This window comes from Drosophila ficusphila, unplaced genomic scaffold (assembly GCF_018152265.1).
Source record: "Drosophila ficusphila isolate 14025-0441.05 unplaced genomic scaffold, ASM1815226v1 contig_197, whole genome shotgun sequence".
NCBI lineage: Eukaryota > Metazoa > Arthropoda > Insecta > Diptera > Drosophilidae > Drosophila > Drosophila ficusphila.
The window spans coordinates 8,160,829-8,178,206 of record NW_025064091.1 but is presented as its reverse complement, the minus strand read 5'-3'; the positions used below and the strand labels follow the sequence as shown (position 1 = coordinate 8,178,206).

The 17,378-nt window shown below is 46.5% G+C and overlaps 3 protein-coding genes across 3 annotated transcripts; 1 reads left to right on the top strand and 2 right to left on the bottom strand.

Annotated features, from left to right (window-relative positions):
- Nucleotides 1–565: 565 nt before the first annotated feature.
- LOC108097934 (DM7 family protein GG19680) lies at nt 566–3,415 on the bottom strand. Its single transcript, XM_017200526.1, has 2 exons — nt 3,185–3,415; nt 566–2,809 (listed from the first exon to the last, which is right to left on the bottom strand). The coding sequence occupies exons 1-2, from the start codon at nt 3,213–3,215 to the stop codon at nt 630–632; spliced, it is 2,211 nt and encodes a 736-aa protein (XP_017056015.1). The 5' UTR covers nt 3,216–3,415; the 3' UTR covers nt 566–629.
- A 29-nt stretch (nt 3,416–3,444) lies between these two features.
- On the top strand, nt 3,445–4,151 carry LOC108097936. The gene has a single exon (XM_017200529.1). The coding sequence runs from the start codon at nt 3,543–3,545 to the stop codon at nt 4,089–4,091; it is 549 nt and encodes a 182-aa protein (XP_017056018.1). The 5' UTR covers nt 3,445–3,542; the 3' UTR covers nt 4,092–4,151.
- Nucleotides 4,152–4,227: 76 nt separating this feature from the next.
- Nucleotides 4,228–16,583, bottom strand: LOC108097933 (neuropathy target esterase sws). Its single transcript, XM_017200524.2, is given in 12 exon segments — nt 4,228–5,238; nt 5,303–5,641; nt 5,715–5,926; nt 7,515–7,631; nt 8,690–8,876; nt 8,949–9,224; nt 9,832–10,250; nt 10,761–11,332; nt 11,394–11,926; nt 11,929–12,291; nt 12,361–13,095; nt 15,785–16,583. Coding segments are annotated over 12 exon segments (4,257 nt in total). The 5' UTR covers nt 15,887–16,583; the 3' UTR covers nt 4,228–4,836.
- Nucleotides 16,584–17,378: the final 795 nt, after the last annotated feature.

The window sequence follows — 17,378 nt, the reverse complement described above, 5'->3', positions numbered from 1 at the left end:
AACTTGAGCACATTTCTATTGAACGATCAAATAGATGATCCACTGCAAAGACTAGCTAATATTTCAAGAACTAGAAACATATATGAATGTATTTAAGGTTTTTTCGGGAGTGTTGAGAAAGTTGAATTGATTTCTTCATAAAGAAAACCTGGTTGTCTAGACCTTGGTATAAGTTTCCATCAAAAAGACATGGGTAAATATTGCTGCGAACTGTAAATACTGTGAAAACGAAGCTGCATCTTGTGTAATATGATAAAATATCAACTTCTTTCTTTCTATATACGTTTAACGTTTTTTTTTTCTAGTTAAACAAATCTAGATGTTTTGGTTGGCCTCCTAGACTAACTAAATACTTTTCTGCATAAACAGAACCTACACGATTTAAGAGATTAAATATGGCACAGCACAGAAACACACTCCCAAAAAAAAAAACCACAATTAACACACACAATCCCTAGAACCCTAGTACACACACAAAAAAAAAAAAGCAGAAAATAATATATAAATGTAAACATGCATTCTGAGTGACAAAGCGAAAAACCCTGAATAAAATTAAACAGAAAAATCATTGCAAAAGAAAGTATATTAAATTACATATGTAATACTGCAATCGATAGCTTCTCATCCTTCTAGTGGACCTTGCCGCACTGGCCGCAGGGCTTCCTCTCCTTGCGCAGAGCCTGGCGACGACCTTCCTCGATCCTCTGGGCGTGATCCACCATGGTTCTGGCGCTCTGCGCACGGATCGCCATGCGGTCCTCGAAGAGCATGCGCATCTGGTCCAGGGCGCGATCGAGATTTATCCCGGGCAGGGAGTCCTCCTTGACCATCAGCTCCATCTCCACCTTGCCCATGTTGGCCACGGCCTCGGCGATCTGATCAAAGTTGCTATCTACGTGGAAGTACTTGAGGTACTTCTTCTTGGCCTCCTGCTTTTTGGTTTCCGGTTCCTCATCAGTTTCGGTTTCGGTTTCGCTATCGGGTTCCGCTTTTGTTGCCATTTGGATTTCCGGTTCGGTTTCAGTTTCCGTTTCAGATTCATTTTCTGTTTCAGTTTCAGCTTCTGTTTCAGCTTCTGTTTCGGTTTCCGTTTCTAATACTAATTCTTGTTTAGTTCCTACAGTTTCTTCTTCAGTGTCTAGTTCAGGGTTTTCTTCAGTTTCTTCTTCAGTGTCTTCTTCAGTTTCTTCTTCAGTGTCTAAATCAGGGTTTTCTTCAGTTTCTTCTTCAGTGTCTTCTTCAGTGTCTTCTTTAGTGTATTCTTCAGTGTCTTCTTCAGTTTCTTCTTCAGTCTCTTTTTTAGTTATTTTTTCAGTTTCTGAATCAATTTCTGTTTCAGTTTCTTCTTCTGATTCGGTTTCCGTTTCGGTTACCGATTCGCCTTCTGTTTCGGTTTCCTGTTCCGTTTCTTCCGTTTCTATTTTAGCTCTCTTCACCCTTTCTTGGGACTGATCGCTTTCCTCATCTGTAGTTTCATCATCATCTGAGGGTTTTTCGACCACAAAATCTCTCGCACCGCGCTTGATCTTCAAAAAGCATCCCATTTCGTCGGGATCCGTGTCCTCCTGCAGACTCTGGGCACCCCTCGGCGTCTCCGGACCATCGGTGATCAGGAGGATCAGCCCTTTGGGGCCACGGACCACGGACTGCAACTGACCGAACTCCATGGACTTGATATCGACCTCGGGTGTACCATCATCGCTGCGTGGCTTCTCGTTGACCAAGTGCAGCTCCTTGAACAGCTTGGTGGTCACCCCTCCCCTGGTGAACTTGGCCACGGCCACCGGCGGATTGATCCCAGTGCTGAGCTGCGGCAGCGGAGAGTCGTCGCTGCGCAGCGATCCGTAGAACCAGGCATCCGGCAGAGTGCCCGGTCGAAAGACGCAGCAGGCCTCGAATCCCTTCGGCAGATAGCGCTTGGGCAGGAAAACGGGCTGCTTGGACGGTTCCGTGGGGAAGATCTGCGGCGAGAGCTCGAACACCGGACACGGTTCGTCGCCCATGGCGGCCAGTGCCACGGCGGGCACATGCGGATGGTTGACCGTGGAGAGAACGGCCACCGTGAAATCGCCCTTGCCGGGAATGATGAGCACGTTGCTCAGATCCGGCGTGTATATGTTGAGCTGCACGACAGTGTGGCGCCGCGGATGCTTCGATTGCTGCTGTTGCGGCGGCTTTTGCGGCGGTGCGATAAGATTCGACGTGGGGAACTCCTCGCGACGGAGCTTCAGCTCCAGGTTGACCAGCTCGTGGACGCAACTGTGCGAAACCCGGCGCCTCGGCGGAGCCGCCTTCTCCACTGGCCACTGCGGCGGAGACGGTGGCCTCGAGCTGTCGGCAGCTGGTGGGGAGTCCGACTGAGCCTCGGGAAACAGGAGCCTCTTGAGCACAGGCGGAATGTACACCTCCTGGCGGCGCAGTCCAACGAAGAGCGGCGGCGTCTGTCCCTTGTGACCGGGCGGCATCAGTCCGGTCGGATAGAAGCGTCGTGGAATCACGCCCGGACCAAAGACCCCGCCGGCCTCGAAGCCAGCCGGCAGCATGGGCGGCGGCAAGAAGACGATCTTGTCCACGGGAGCGCGGTGCGGGAAGAGCGAGCGCGGCACCTGGAAGCGGGGCGCTGTGACCCCCTCGAACAGGGCCGCCGCATCCGCATCGTGCGTGTGGATCTCGAGGAAGAGCCGGGCTGCTGCGACCCGTTCCTTCGACTCGTAGAACACCATCGGCATGATCAGGCAGCGCAGGTTCGGCAAGTACTTGGGCCGCCTCACCGCATTCGCCGCCACATCCTGTCCCCCACAACGGCGGCCTAAGTGTCATAATTAAAATAGGAGTGAGTTTCTGAATTCATTTCGAATACAAAAAAAAAAAAAAAAAATATATATGATAGACCTTTGTTGGCAGGGAAGGATGTAATACTTAAGTGGTTGATCTAAAGCATTTGCACTTACAGCAAGCATTTAATTTTATTTTATTGTCCGTCTTAAATTAGTTAACGAATGTGAGAAAGTGTTATTTTTTGAAAACTTTTTTAGTATGCTGTCAAATTTGTCAAATGTCATTTCTCGATGACAATGCAAAAAAGTTTGACAATAGCAGTTTTCGGTTTTGAACCGTGAATTGTGGTCTTAATTCGCAAGCTTTACCTGCAGCAATACCAAGTTCCTGTGGCCTAAATACTTACCTTTCTTAGCCCTGTTTCCGCGTTTCTTCATTTCTATTTCTATGAAAGCCTGTCTGGAAAAGCGATTGGAAAAACGAAAGTTATCACAGCCGATGTTGCGGAACAAAGTTCAGTAAACGGAATTTTGAAGCAAGTTTTTCTGCTTTTAAAGTTAAAGTTAAAGCTAAAGAGTTTATAAATGTGAAAATCTGCCTGAACACTGCGTCTTCGTCGACGTTTTCAATCCAAATGAAAGATGACTGGTGACGGGAAAAGCGAAGTCAACTATAGTCACAAGTTTTGGAAAACCAAAATTTAGGTCAGCATTTCGATAAAAAAGAGTTTCGGTTACAAAAAAATCAAAAAGCACTTTGAAAAAATGAAGGAGGCAACCCTTTGGCGTTTGCAGCAGGCTCATCAGCGCCAGCGGAGGGAGTGGGACAGGATTGGCAGACGCCTCCAGCGGCTGACGGGCAAGAGATCCAGCGATCTGCTCCTCAACGATCCGCTCCTGCAGCCGCCGCTCGCCGGCGATCCCGGCCAGCGGATGCGGATGAGCGGCGGTCAGCAGGCGGCGATATCGCTGGACGGGAACCATGCAAACGACGAGGCAAGGCGGCAACCCTACCGAATGGACAACTCCGGTGGCAAACTGGATCTGCTTGTCGTGGGTCGCCAGTTGCTGATGCATCGGCTACCGGGTCGCCGGAATGTGCAGCTGCAGCAGCTCCAGGATCTCCCATCGTCCCAGCATCGCCTGTCCAAGGAGGAGGAGTACGTGTACATCTATCCCTGCAGCTACCATGGGATGGAGATGGACAGCTGGAGTCCCAGTGGCCTGGCCTCCGAACCATATCTCGTGGTGGATGCCCGTTTCCTGGCCGAGTTGCTCGACGAACTGCTGATGGACGCCACAAATCACAATTGACTTGTACCTTGTTCAAAAATATCAATCAAAAATATAGGAAGAATATCTTGTTATAAATCATTGCAACCTAACCTCATTTTAATATAAAGTTAAATCTATTTCCTTTTTCCTTAAATCCCCAAATGCAAAGCCACTATTTTTTTGTACTTTCAATTGTTTTAATTTATTTGCTTGCATTTACAAAAAAAATCCGACCGTTTAACAAACGACTTGCTCACCCAAAATAATAGAGAGACTACACAAAGAAGTGTGCGGCATTTTTTCTTGGGGAGGGCGGGATTTGTGGTTGTTGGGGGCTCTCGTTGCAAAGGAGTCTCTGTTTCGTGGCTACAATATCGGTTGCTTCGGTAAAAATATATAACTATATGTATATACAAAGTTTGTGGACTTCTTGTGCCTCCATTACAATGTGTGTGTGAGTGTGTGCGGGGTGTGTGTGTGGGTTTTGGCGAATGTGGATTGGTTTTGGGATGGGTGATCGTTCCATATGCTAAGCTAAGCCTAAGTCTTGGTTGCTATAAAACCTAGAGGTTAACAAATTTCCTTGTCATTGCTATTTAGTTTGTTTCGTTGGAGATTGGATGATTGAGTAGTTGCTTGGTTGCTTGGTTGCCTGGTTGGTGAAGTGCGGGGTCCTTTGGGCGTCTGGCAAGCGGAAGGCACCTCGTCGTCCTTTTAGCTTGTGGCTGCTGTTGAGTCTGTTGAGTGGATAGCCCCGCCTCGATTGGTTTTCCTGTCTACATAGCTAGTTTTTGGTTTCGTTATTCGCGCTGCTCCTGTTCTCCTTGTCCTCGTCCTTGTCCCCCAGATGCTCGGCCCCTGATCCCCCCTGATCCCGCTGGCTCTGCTGCTCGGGATCCTGCTGTGCGGGCGAAGTGCTTGTGGTCGCAGCCGCCGCGCCGTCAGTCGCATCCTTGTGCTTCGCACCCCAGTGCCAATCGCGATCCGAACGACGATCCTCGGTCTTAGCCTCTTCGCGCGTCTCCCGGCCACGCCCACTCGATCTGCCTGTCGTCGGCGGCGAGGACTGCGTGGACTTGTCCAGCTTGCGCTCCAGCTTCAGGTCGATCTCCACGTCCGAGTCCATTTCGGTCTCGGAGAAGGACAACGAGTTGCCGGCACGCGGCACTTGGATGCGTCGTCGATCCTGCGGAATAACCGCGTAAAGGATTATTTCATATAAAACTCTTAGTACTGGATCGACCACCTACCGTATTTGTCGGCTCCGAGATGTAGCCATCACAGTCTTCGTCCTCGCTGAAGAGCTCCGCCGTATTCACCGCGTAGGTCTCCGGCAGTCGGCACACGATCTGCGCCAGATCGATGAACGTGTACTCGTTGAGGGAGGCGTGGTTGCCCCGCTTGGGCGGCTCCTTGTTGAACCACTGATTGAACCGGCCCAGTCGACCCGCCTTGGCCATGTTCTCGAAGTAGTTCTTCCCGAACACGTAGCCCACGTCGCGGATCTCGTCGAAGCTGCCGAAGGCCAGGGTCTTGTACTTGTCGATCGGCGGTCGTATGTACTCGCAATAGTCGGAGTTCTTCACCTCCTGCGAAAAAGAGAAACGTAACACCGAAATCAGATCTAAATGGTCAGGTGGTAAGTGTGGATTGTGAACCCACCTCTAGCTGGCGCACACAGGACACGTAGGCGAGACGGGACTGAATGTCCGGCAGGTCGGGCACCTTGACCGGCGACGTGAAGGGATTCCACTTCTTGTAGAGCAGCCACCAACCGCTCAGGTCATCGCCATAGTTCGTGAGGTCGGTGTCATCCTGGGATCCCACGTCGATGGCGATTATGTGAGCAGCTCCCAAATTGTGCATCACATCGGCTAAATGGTGTGGCGAGCATGCGTGTTGTTTTTTTTTTTTTTTTTTTTTTGTGGTCAAAGTGGATGCAATGCAAATGTTTGGTTAGTTGTTGTTATTGGTATAACCATTTTGAAAATCAAGTTTTAAGGTAACGTTTAAAGTTGCGATTACCAGCCAAAAATGAGTTCGTTTACAAAAGTTCTTAAACAATTTGTTTAAGTTTCAGAATTTAAATTTTTACACATATGTATTTCAAAGAAATTTGCAACTTTAAACGTATTTAAAACCGTTTTTTTCCTCCAGCATATTTGAATATTTCAATTAGTTTTTAATCTTGTAGAAAGCTCAAGAAAATTTTAAATGATTTCTGGATACTGTGGGTTTTAAAAAATACACTTTTTGGTTCAAAAAGGTTACATTTTGATTGGAAAGGAAAAAACTTTGGAATGGAGCCAAAGATGCTGGGGAATGATCTCGCGAAATTCGATTCCCAAAACTGGAGCGGACGCAGGGGCGGCGCAGAGCGTTGGAACGGGAATTACAGATGTGGAGCGTGGATCGTGGGAACCCCAAGGATGCTGCTTTGTTTTTTGTTTACCTGGCACATTGTTCGTGTAACAGCCATCGAGGAGCAGGTGGCCGTCGCGATAGTCGCAAAATGGCGGAAAGACGCCGGCAATCGACATGCTGGCACGGCAGTATCGCCACAGATGGCCTTTAATTTTTTGCGATTTCGTTTTTTGCACCGTTTGCAAATTACAGGTGGGACATAACAACAACAGCACAACATTGTAGATCGTATTGTGGGTGTGTGTGTGTGTGTGTAAATGGCACGGACACGAACACGTGGGTTTGTGTTTGTTTTTTGTGTAAAAGAGACAGGTCATGTGTTTCAGAGATGAGGAGAGAGAGAGAAAGAGAAAGAGACACTTTTATCTACGAAATAACATATTATTTCAGTGCTACAACTACAAATTAAATCGGGTTTACTTATACGCATACAACAAAATGATCAACAACACCAGGGGAATAAAATAAACAAACTAAAGCAACTAAAAAATATCAAAAACTAAAATAAACAGTGGAAGAACCAAAGAAACTTTGTGCACTCAGGTGTCGTAGGTGTAAGTTTGTAAGTGTGTTTATGTTTTTGTTGTGTTTAGTCGTGTGGGTGGGAATGAGACAGAGGGTGTAAACAAATGCGCTTTACCGTTATAAATGCAGGCCACGCAAACTATCGATAGGCAGACACCAGCATTGCCGGACCAATTAAAAAAATGTCAAACTTTTATACATCTATAACAACAAGAACATCAAATATACAACAGCAATTCAAGGATATTTGGAGTCAAGGCGAAAAAGTAACGGAGCGGATCGAATAAGGACTGGGGACGTGAACCGTGGAACATAGAACTCGGAACGCAGGCAAGCATGATCGAACAAGTGGAATTTCCAACACTCTGCGCGCTCTGTGTGCCGAAAAACTCAGCTCTAGATTGGAAATTGAAAGTGAGATTTTGGATTAACGCTCGGGGTTAAGTATTTATAATTGTTTGTTTGTTAAATCGTATTCTATTTGCTAGTTGCTAAGTGCTAATTGCTAATTACCTGGCAGATTATTCACATAGCCGCCATCCAGCAAGAGGTGCCCATCTTTAGGATCGCACAACGGTGGCATGTAGCCACTGAGCGACATGGAGGAGCGTACGTAACGCCACAGAGATCCTGGTATAATATTATCAACGACAGACACATGCCAGCAATGATAAGTCAGTGGGTATTTGTGTTTTTAGATGTTTTTTTTTTGGGGGGGAGGAAAAAGAAAAATAAGAGAGATTGATTGAGAGAAAATAGCTTTGAGCGATCTTTTCTTTTTTTTTTGGCGAGGATGTGGGGAATGGAATGGAGTAATATTGGGATGAGGAGCTCCAATTGAATAAGGGTTTTAATGAAAGCAGCAATGGGGGTTAATAAGGGGGGAGCAATAAGTTTAGCCTCTAGCAAAAAGCACATGAGCCAATATTTTATTGTTCGATTTTTGGCACAAGCTTTCCAAACAACATTAACAACAACAGCAACAATGAGATTGATTTAATTTGGTAATTCAAACATAACGGCACATTCGATCGGCAGCGCAGCGCCAATAACTAGTCAATTCCACGGCAGAAAGGAACAGTTAGAAATGTGAACAAAATGCCTCTATTAAATAGCGGGCCTTGTGGAATGGGGCTGTATGTGTTCGTGTGTGGGTGGGTGGGTGCGTGCTTGTGTCTGTGTCTCATTGTCGGGGGTTTCACTTTTGGGTACACTCAGTTCTAAGGCTACCAAAGGATCAAAAGGATCAGGAACCACAGAACAGTACAAAAACAAATCGGAACTAAAGGAACATTAATCCCAGGACACAAAACCAAAAGTAATCGCAGAAAGCAAACAAAAAATCGGTGAAGCATTAAGGAGATAGTATAACAAAGAGGTTAACAACTGTAGTTGATATCGGTAAAAAATATTTTAAAATTAATTAAACCTTGAATTTATTTTGAATTATTATGTTTAAATGAAGTTTTACGGTTTCGAACCATTTTTTTTTTATTTCTACCACCATAAAAAAAACGAATTGTTACATTCCAAAAAGGATCTTAATAACCAAAAACCCAGTTAACCGATACCGACTACACTAAAAACGGAATGTAAAGAGACAGTAATGACAGAGACAGACCAATACAAAGCGAAAGAGAAAGAGAGAGGGAGAGAGAGAAGGCAAATGTGGAGCACAACTGACTCACCATTGGTGTGAATGCGATGGCAACTGGCGGTGATATCGGTGGTGAGAGTGAAGTAGGGTATCCACAGGTCCTCGATGCTCACATCCCCGAAGGTGTCGTGGATCGTCTTGTTGAACTCCCGTCCGGAGAACATCGATGTGATCGGGTAGGTGAGGTCAAGCAGTTGTAGGAACCATTTTGTCATTTTCTAAAGTAGTTATCAAAAACATAGTGATATCATTTCCAATGGTAAGAAAATGTAGTTTCCTATGAGACCAACCTTTGACCACTCGCGCGCCTTTTGAGTAACCGTTGTGATGTTGCGCTCCGAGCACCAGAGTGCTCCCATGAGGGCACCGATGCTCACGCCGCCCACCATGTCGATGGGGATGCCCGCCTCCTGGATGGCCTTCAGCATGCCAATGTGGGCGGCACCGCGCGCTCCACCGCCGCCCAGCACAAGGCCAATCGAGTTGCCCGTAAGCCAGCGGGCCAAACGCGAGAAGTCGGAATGCATGTTCGGCTCGGACAGCAGGACGCGACTGTAGAGATCATTCTGCAAGACAAGATGGGATTGGATCAAATCATTGGAACATATCAAAATACTGCTCAAGTAAAACAAACAACACTTGCAGTTAAAAAACGGAATGGTAAGAGCTTTCCTTTCTAATCTATAAATCAAATAGGAGTTCCCCATAAACATTTTAAGGGCCACAATAAAGACCTAATCACTCTAATCTATGTGTCCAATCCTATTAGTACTTCAATGCTAGCTGTTCCAAGAATAGATATGCACTGATAACATTTCAGGTGTTCACGACTTCTGCGGAAACGTTGGCCAATATACATATGTCCACGAAATCTGGTTGCTTCTAATCTAAATTAACGCAGTGCTACGGAAGTTTAATTGGATGTAGTGGCCATCGTTAAACGATAAACTATCAGCGACAAATGCTTTAACTACCCTCAGTTCAATTGATTCAATACATTGGCTTTCATGACAAATGAAGAGATCCATAAATCTACCAGTGTTATTGGTAATAAAAAGCCTGATAAGCACAAATACTTTCCAGATACAAAAGGTGCACATGATAAACACTGAATTATGTTCCTAATAGCTTATCGAATCTACGATATGATGATCCATTCGATGGCGAACTCACAATGCGGTATTGACTTTTGCGCGCGAAGATGCGCTTGACGCAGAGCACGTGGTGGTGCTTGGTGACCCACGGCCGGGCATTCAGCCAGCTGAGCGTGTTGGCCGGCCTGGCGTTGGTGGTCTCCGGATAGAGGAGGACCAGCTCCTTCTGCGTGCGCATCGCCAGCCGGTCGATCTCGCGCTCGAACTTCCCCACCAGATAGGATCGATCACCCAGTCCGACGATCAGGATGACGTCCGCCTGCCGCATGCAGCGTTGCGTCCAGGCGCTCAGCGAGCTGTCGCACTGGTAGAGCGTGATGATGTTGCGGTCCTCCTGCTGCGCCAGCCACGAGGTCAGTCGGTACTCGTTGGCCGCCTCGAAGATGTTCGGTCCCAGCTGCTTGCGCACCACGTCGGAGGTCAGACGGAGGACGGGTCCTGGTCGAGAAACGTAAGGGTAAACATTAGAAATCACCAGCATTTCGGGGCCACAGTGCAGCAATGTGAAACTTTACCGGACTTGTCCATTGTGTTCTGAATAAAACTTAGCGGAAAAAAGTATAAAATGTTCTATAGGCTGAAAACTGGCTTAATAACTTTGAGTCCCTCCTGTTTACCTAAAATCTATTTGGTTTTACAATTAATAGTACAAGTTGGGTGAAGCATGTTTTTCCTATTCTAAAGGATTCTAAAATAAAAATATAACTGCAATTCCGAATCCATTAAAAAGTATATAACATATTAGGATAGCACACATCGAAAGGAAAAGTAATTGTGAATACTTGAATGTAAACTAAGATGAATCCCTACTTTTCGATGCCAGTAGCTAGCTACTTCCGCAAGTCAGCCGTTTCAGGGAATTCAAGGAGCAGTTACAAATCCTAATAGATCGTTTTCAGGAGCAGGGAGGCAAGGAGCGAGACGACTTAAACGGATCTATATACGCACCTATGGCACAGAGCGAGTGGTAGAGCTCGTAGGTGAAGGGCGTCAGCGGCACCTCGTCGGTGATGGGCACCAGGGCCACCGTGGAGTACTTGTGCGTGACGGGATTGGCCTCGACGGGCGCGCCCGGCGCCCCGCTGCCCGAGCGCGTCTGCATCGAGCCGAGGAAGCGGTGGCTGAGGAAGCTAATCAGCTTGGTCACCACGATGGGGTAGCGCAGCTTGATGGCATTGAACAGGCCCTCGGGCAGCTTGGCCAGCTCCGAGTCGCGCACAGCCATCACCGTCGTGGTGCGCGACGTCTCCGTGATCATTTCGACGATGCCCACGAGATCCCCCTTGCCGTACTCGCCGACGATCTCCTTCTTGCCGCCGGGATGCGTGATCACCGAACGCATGCGTCCGCTGAGCACAATGTAGGTGCTGTCGCTGCTCTCGTCCTGCCGATACACCGCCCTTCCCGACTCCAGGAAGATCCAATCCAGGGCGTAGTCGCACTGCCGCACCAATGGCGACAGGCGACGCACCACTCCGTTGCCCAGGTCCAAAACAATGCGCGGTCGCTGTCGCATGATTCTGAAAGGGCAAAGAGTTAAGTCCTAAAAGTGCTCCATAGCAAGGAATACCCAACACTCACTGGTAGATGGCCGCCCGTCGGATGAAGGCAACCCTGCTGTTGTTCCTCGACCGGATCGTGTACGCACTGGCCTCGCCCGTCAGCATGGCCAAGCCGCCGACGATCTCGCCCGGATGCACAAAGTGGATGAGCATGTCGCTCTTGTCCTGCTTGGCGCGCGAGGCGTCCTGGTTGCTCTGGAAGACGGCCAGCGTGCCGGTCATCACGAACCACACGCAGACATCGTCCGCATTGCCCTCGGTGATCAGAGTGACGTTCGGCTCCAGTTCGCGCACCTCGACGAACGGCTCGATGATGTGGGCGTCCTCCTCGGGCAGGCCCAGCTCCTTGCGCAGGCTGTCCACCGCCGAGGATTGCACCAGGCGCATGTCAATGGAGGGCACCACGCCGGGTGCCTGGGACATCGATTGCGGGCCATCGGGCGACATCTGGGTGATGGAGCCCCTGCGCGTCGACAGATTGCCCACGGAGTGCTGCTGCTGGTGGAACACGTCCGCATTGACCTCGTTGAACAGGCTGCTCGCGCCGGGGCGCCGCTGCCATCCGGATTGGGATTCGGATCGGAGAGCGTGTGCTCCTCGCGCGAGTGTCGCGACGGCGACGGTGGCGGTCGCGTCACGGTGACAGCCACGCCGGAGGATCCCGCATTCAGCTGGGTGACCACCGTGGGCGGACCGTTGGCCGGCGGAGGATGGCGCGACGCCTGCGAGCACTGCGAGTTGATCGGACCGCCCATCGTGGAGACGCTCTTGTAGCGCATGTGGTTCTGCACCAGTTCGGCGTTCAGTCCGAGGTAATTCCGCAGAGCGGTGAACAGCACTCGCTGCAAGCGGATCATGATCACCTGGATCACGCGGATCATCACGTCCGGATTGTCCTGGAACACCTCGTCGAAGGCCTGCAATTAAAGTAAGTTGTATGTATGGATTACTCCTGATTGTATTCAATGTAAAGATGGGAAACCCACCTGCATGGGCAGTCGAATGACCACCGATTTCTCGATGGCCTTGGCGGTGACCGTCTTGTAGTAGCTGGGATTCCCCGACAGGACGTCGATGAAGCTGAGCAGCGAGGTGACCGACTCGCCCTTGCGCACCGTCTTCAAGGAGAGCGTGCTGCCGTCGGCGTTCGAGATGTACACATTGATCATGCCCGACTGGACGATGTAGACACTGTCGTCGGGATCGGTGATCTTGAACAGATAGTCGCCGGCCATCAGCTCCAGCAGCTGGGTGTGCTTGCAGAGGCGCAGGAAGACGGGCTTCTCGAAGTGCCCGAAGATGCGGATGCTCTGCAGCATGTAGAGCGCATCGGGCGGCACCCGGTCGCTGCCCTCGATGGTCTCCTCCAGATACTCCGCCGGCGGCTCCACCGTCCGCATCTCCAGCGGCATATTGTCCCGCCTCAGCTGCAGTATCCGCCGGGCGAATCGCATCACAGCTCGCCGCTTGTAGCCCTTCCCGCTGCTGTACATCTGACCGCTGACGTTCTTCATCTTGCGCAGCATTCGCCGGCCGTAGAAGAGCATCTTGTCCCGCTTCCGGAAGCGCAGGGCACGCAGATCGCCGCCGGAGGAGGAGGTGACCGCACTCAGCGAGAGGGCCAGCTCGTCCAGCTGGCGCAGGCGCGCCATCCGCTTGAAGTACATGAACCAGGCCAGGAAGAGGATCCCCAGCAGGCCCAGCGAGCAGTACATGTACATCTGCAACGAAACCGGAGAAGGGTGCACCGGATTAATGGGTTTCTTTCGACTCGCAGGCTTACTTTAAAGACCCTCATCCTTCCGCATGGAAAAACTTTTGCGAAAAAAGAAGAACTTTTCTGACAGCTTTTTGTTTTTGCGGCCCAATTCAAAAGGGTTGTCGTATCGAACTGGTTCCGATTCTAACATCTAAGGAATGTCCAGTATTTTCCACAGAGTTGCATTAGTTTCTAAAAAACATTTCCCAAAAAACTGCAACCCTCTGTTTTTTTTACTAACAGCAAACATTTTTCCGGACTTTGGTAGACAAAATATATAGTTTTTCTTTCTCTAAAGAGGACTTTCGCAATGCGTGCCAATGATTTTTAGAAAACTATGTCCACTGGAAAAGCGGAAAAGTGGAACCAGGCATTGGTGAAAAGAATCCACTATCGGTTCCATATGGTTTGTTGGGCTTTTTTCACCGAATCAATTATACAGCCCGAACACATGTACATTCCCACTGGCTCAATTCTAGGAGGACTTCACACCTCTATCATTATGATTAGTCGGCAAAATTAGACACTTCTTGGAAAGTTCTTAAATTGTTGGCTGGCTCATGGATTACTGAAAATTAAATGACCATAATTAGATGAATCCGCGAGTTCTGAACTTGAATGCCATTATTATAAAATGATATTTATGCCGTTTCGCGTAGAAAAAAGGGGTGCAAAAACCTTTAACATACTTTTAAATATCTTTTGTCGACTAAAAATCAAATTCGTACGCTTCGATTTTCCCAGCATTTTTTTCAAAAAGAGAGCTACATATATTTAAATGACTCAAAGACCTCTGGTGAATTATTCAGCATGAAGACACTTGTAATTTCCCAAAAGTTGATTTCCAGCAAGTGTCACGCCCGTATAATCAAGTGCATCAGCTGTGTTCTGTTGTTGTTTTTCCCTATTCCAATTTTGTTTTCTTCGTGCTTTTGTTGCTATAAATCTAGTTTTGTTGTTGCTTTCGCAATTTTTATTGCATTCAGCACTTTGACATTGAAACGACGTCGCTGCAGTTGTTTTTGTTATTCTTTGCGGTTCTGCGAGTTGTTCTTGTTAAGCGTTTTGTTGTTGTTGTTGTTGCTGGTGCAGTAGTTTCTCTCTCTTGGTTTGTTGTTGTTCATCGTTTGTTATTGTCTGCAGTTTCCGCATTGTACTCTAGCATTTGATACTACACAAACAACAAAAACAACGAGCTGTTCATCTAATAAATCATACTAGTGGCAGAAAACTTTTCTTAAACTCTATTTTTAATAAAAATTGCAACAAAATCTACCCAATAATTAAAAATTGTGCGGGTTTTTAGTTACTTTACCCATTTTTTTTCAGTGCATCTATTGTTACTATTATAATTCGCCTGCAATTATTGTTTGTTTACAGTTTATTTTTACAACAGGTTTGCGAAATGTACAAGAAAATAAGTGCCATAAATTCCAATTGACTATGTTGGTCTAATTGGAAACCGAAGTCGTACACGCAGCTATCCAATTGGATTTGCGTGGATTTAATCGGACAAAAATACACTCATGGCAACACGATAACGATAAAATTCGCACAGTCACAAGGCGGATAAATTGATTTGGCCCAAGGGGTTAATTGAATTATTGAAAACTGATTTGGGAGGCAACCCCCGCCCACCATTGCACGTGCTTCTGATTAGCAATCGGTTATATTTATCAGCCTGTGCTGCTTGGTTTTTTTCGGGGTCGTCAGGCAGTCATTATCAATATTATTGGCCGTGTGGTGTTATCATGTGGCTACTGTAGTCAGTGGTTTTGTGTTTTGTTTTTCTTTCGCTTTATGTAAGGCCACAACCAATCCGATTTGAAGGCGACAAATCAAAACACGGAAGTTTCCCAAAAAATAAGAATATAGAGAGAGAGTGAGAGAGAAAAGTCAAATGAGAGGGTAATAACAGCTTCCACATCCACATTTTCTTTTCCTGGCTTTTATCAATTAGCCGGGACCTAAACCCTAATGCAGCTGATAAGAATCCTGCAATCCACATTCGTCGCTCTCTTTCTAATCTTATATGTCACAAAAAATCATGTTTCTTATTGAATGGAAAATTTTTGAAGTTAAATAAAATCTGACAAATCTTTTTCTGTTTTTCCAGATAAGTGTAAGCTTCCTATTTTATATAACATTTTTGGTTGTCTTAAATAATAAACTTTATTTGTCTTAAAATTTCCATAAAGATTGTGCTACCCACACATAAACAAATTAACAGAAAACCGCTAGGGTTGGTTTTCTAAAGAGTTTGTTTACCCCATGCTTGTTGGGCTTGTACTGTCGCTCGCAAATTGATTTTTATCATGATTCCTAATCTTTATAGATGTTATCACAGAAATAAAGCAGTGTTCATTATGAAAAGCTTAAATTAAGAAATAAGAATGTATTATGCCGTTTTTAATATATTGATATTTAAAGCCTGCTGTAATCCTGCATAAGATCCAATTTTCAACTGGCTCCTTGCCGCTCTTTAAGCCTGGACCTGAACCCGCAACAGCTGTACCTCTATATTTTTTTCAAGTTTGCCAGCTGTCATCCTTTTACGCCCTCTCATTCTTTTGCAAAAAAAAAAAAAAAACTGACTCACACTACCGCCAAAGCCGAAAGGTGAGGACAAAGAAAGGGTGAAGTGCACTTACCGTTGCTGTGATCTGGTTGGAAACGTATTGACACCAGGCTTCCGAGAAGAGAGTATTGTAGCCGCCATGGGCGCTGGCGCGCAGCAGTTCCAGGACATCCATTGCGCTCTCTTACGCTGCCAGCTTATTAGCGACTCCCGAACTTCTTGAATTCACTCTAAATTATATGATTTGTTTTTGCTGCTGGTTGGATAGTTGATTTTGTTTTTCTTGGTGTTATGACTTATGTCCCGTTTATTTGGTAAATACGCAAGTATAAGACGGGGCGGGGGGCAAAAAAAATCACAGCTCTTTGTTGTTGCCGTGTCGTGGTGCTACTGTCTCTCTCGTGGTATATCGTGCTCTTTCACACTCCCGTACAGACACCCCCCGCCCCACGTTTGTCTAGGCTTTTGTGCAATTATTGTAATGCACGCACCGCACACACAATCACAAACACTCCTTACAACCAGGGAGCACAATTTTCTTTGATTTATTCTCTTGTTGTTTTTGCCGTTACGAGAATCACCAAAGCAATTGTTGTTTTTGTTGCTGGTTCCTTGCGGAAATCTTTCGTTTTCTTAATGTTGTAGTTTTTGTTGCTTCTTTATTCCTCTCTGCTTCTCGTTCGCTGGTTTAAGGCGGAGGCGGGGGATGGGTTTAATGTTTGGATGGGGGCGTGGCAATGTGCAACGACAACTTCCTTATTTCAGTGATTCGAAATAGACGAGCATTTTGCTATATAACTACAAACTAATAAACTCAAATGCACTCTAGAATTTTTGTTATTGGTTCTAATAACTAGAGATGTGGAAAAGACGATGTTTCTCTTTTCGGGATGATCGAAAAACATCGATATTCGGGAAGTCGATTACTTAACAGCTGTTCACATTAGAGGGGCCTGATGGCGACAATTTCAGAACTGTTACCTCAAAATTTTCGGTTAAATTTAAATTGAATTTAAAGAAATATCAAAACTCCATTTATTAACTAATCCTAATAAGTGGGTAATCCAACAATTTAAAAATTAGAAATTGCCGTGGAACATTAGAAAATTTTGATTGCAGTTAGAGAGTATAAACTTAAGTTTATAGAGCTAAAGCAAATAAAATAATGGGTATTTTTTTTCTTGAAAATACCGTTCCGACCCAATAAAGGATTTCTGTTAAAATCTCAGTATTTTCTTTATCTATACTCTGTTAACTGCGACACTGCGATGACATCTGTTAACATCGATGCTGTGAGGGCGACAAACTTTGTGATTAGCGCGCGCTGTTAGGGTTTAAATTGCAAAAACACAGGTGAATCGAAAACGACTTGGCATGCAGTTAAACATTCATTTGCGAGCAATAATTAACTCCGCTTAAGATTGCTGGCAGCCAAGGAGCCGTGAAGAGCGAAGACGGCCGTTGGTAATATTCAGTGATTAACAACTGTAAAATCTCAAATCAGTATAAATATTCATGTGTGTTGATTTAAAGGATTTTGGTGAAATCCGGACCCGAATCCGAGGTCCGAAACTAACGTGCAAAATCCAATAAAAGCAACTGCAGCGGGGTTTATTAGAGCATAAAGCACCGGGGGCTTAGTCTCAATCTGGATCCAAATCTCGACT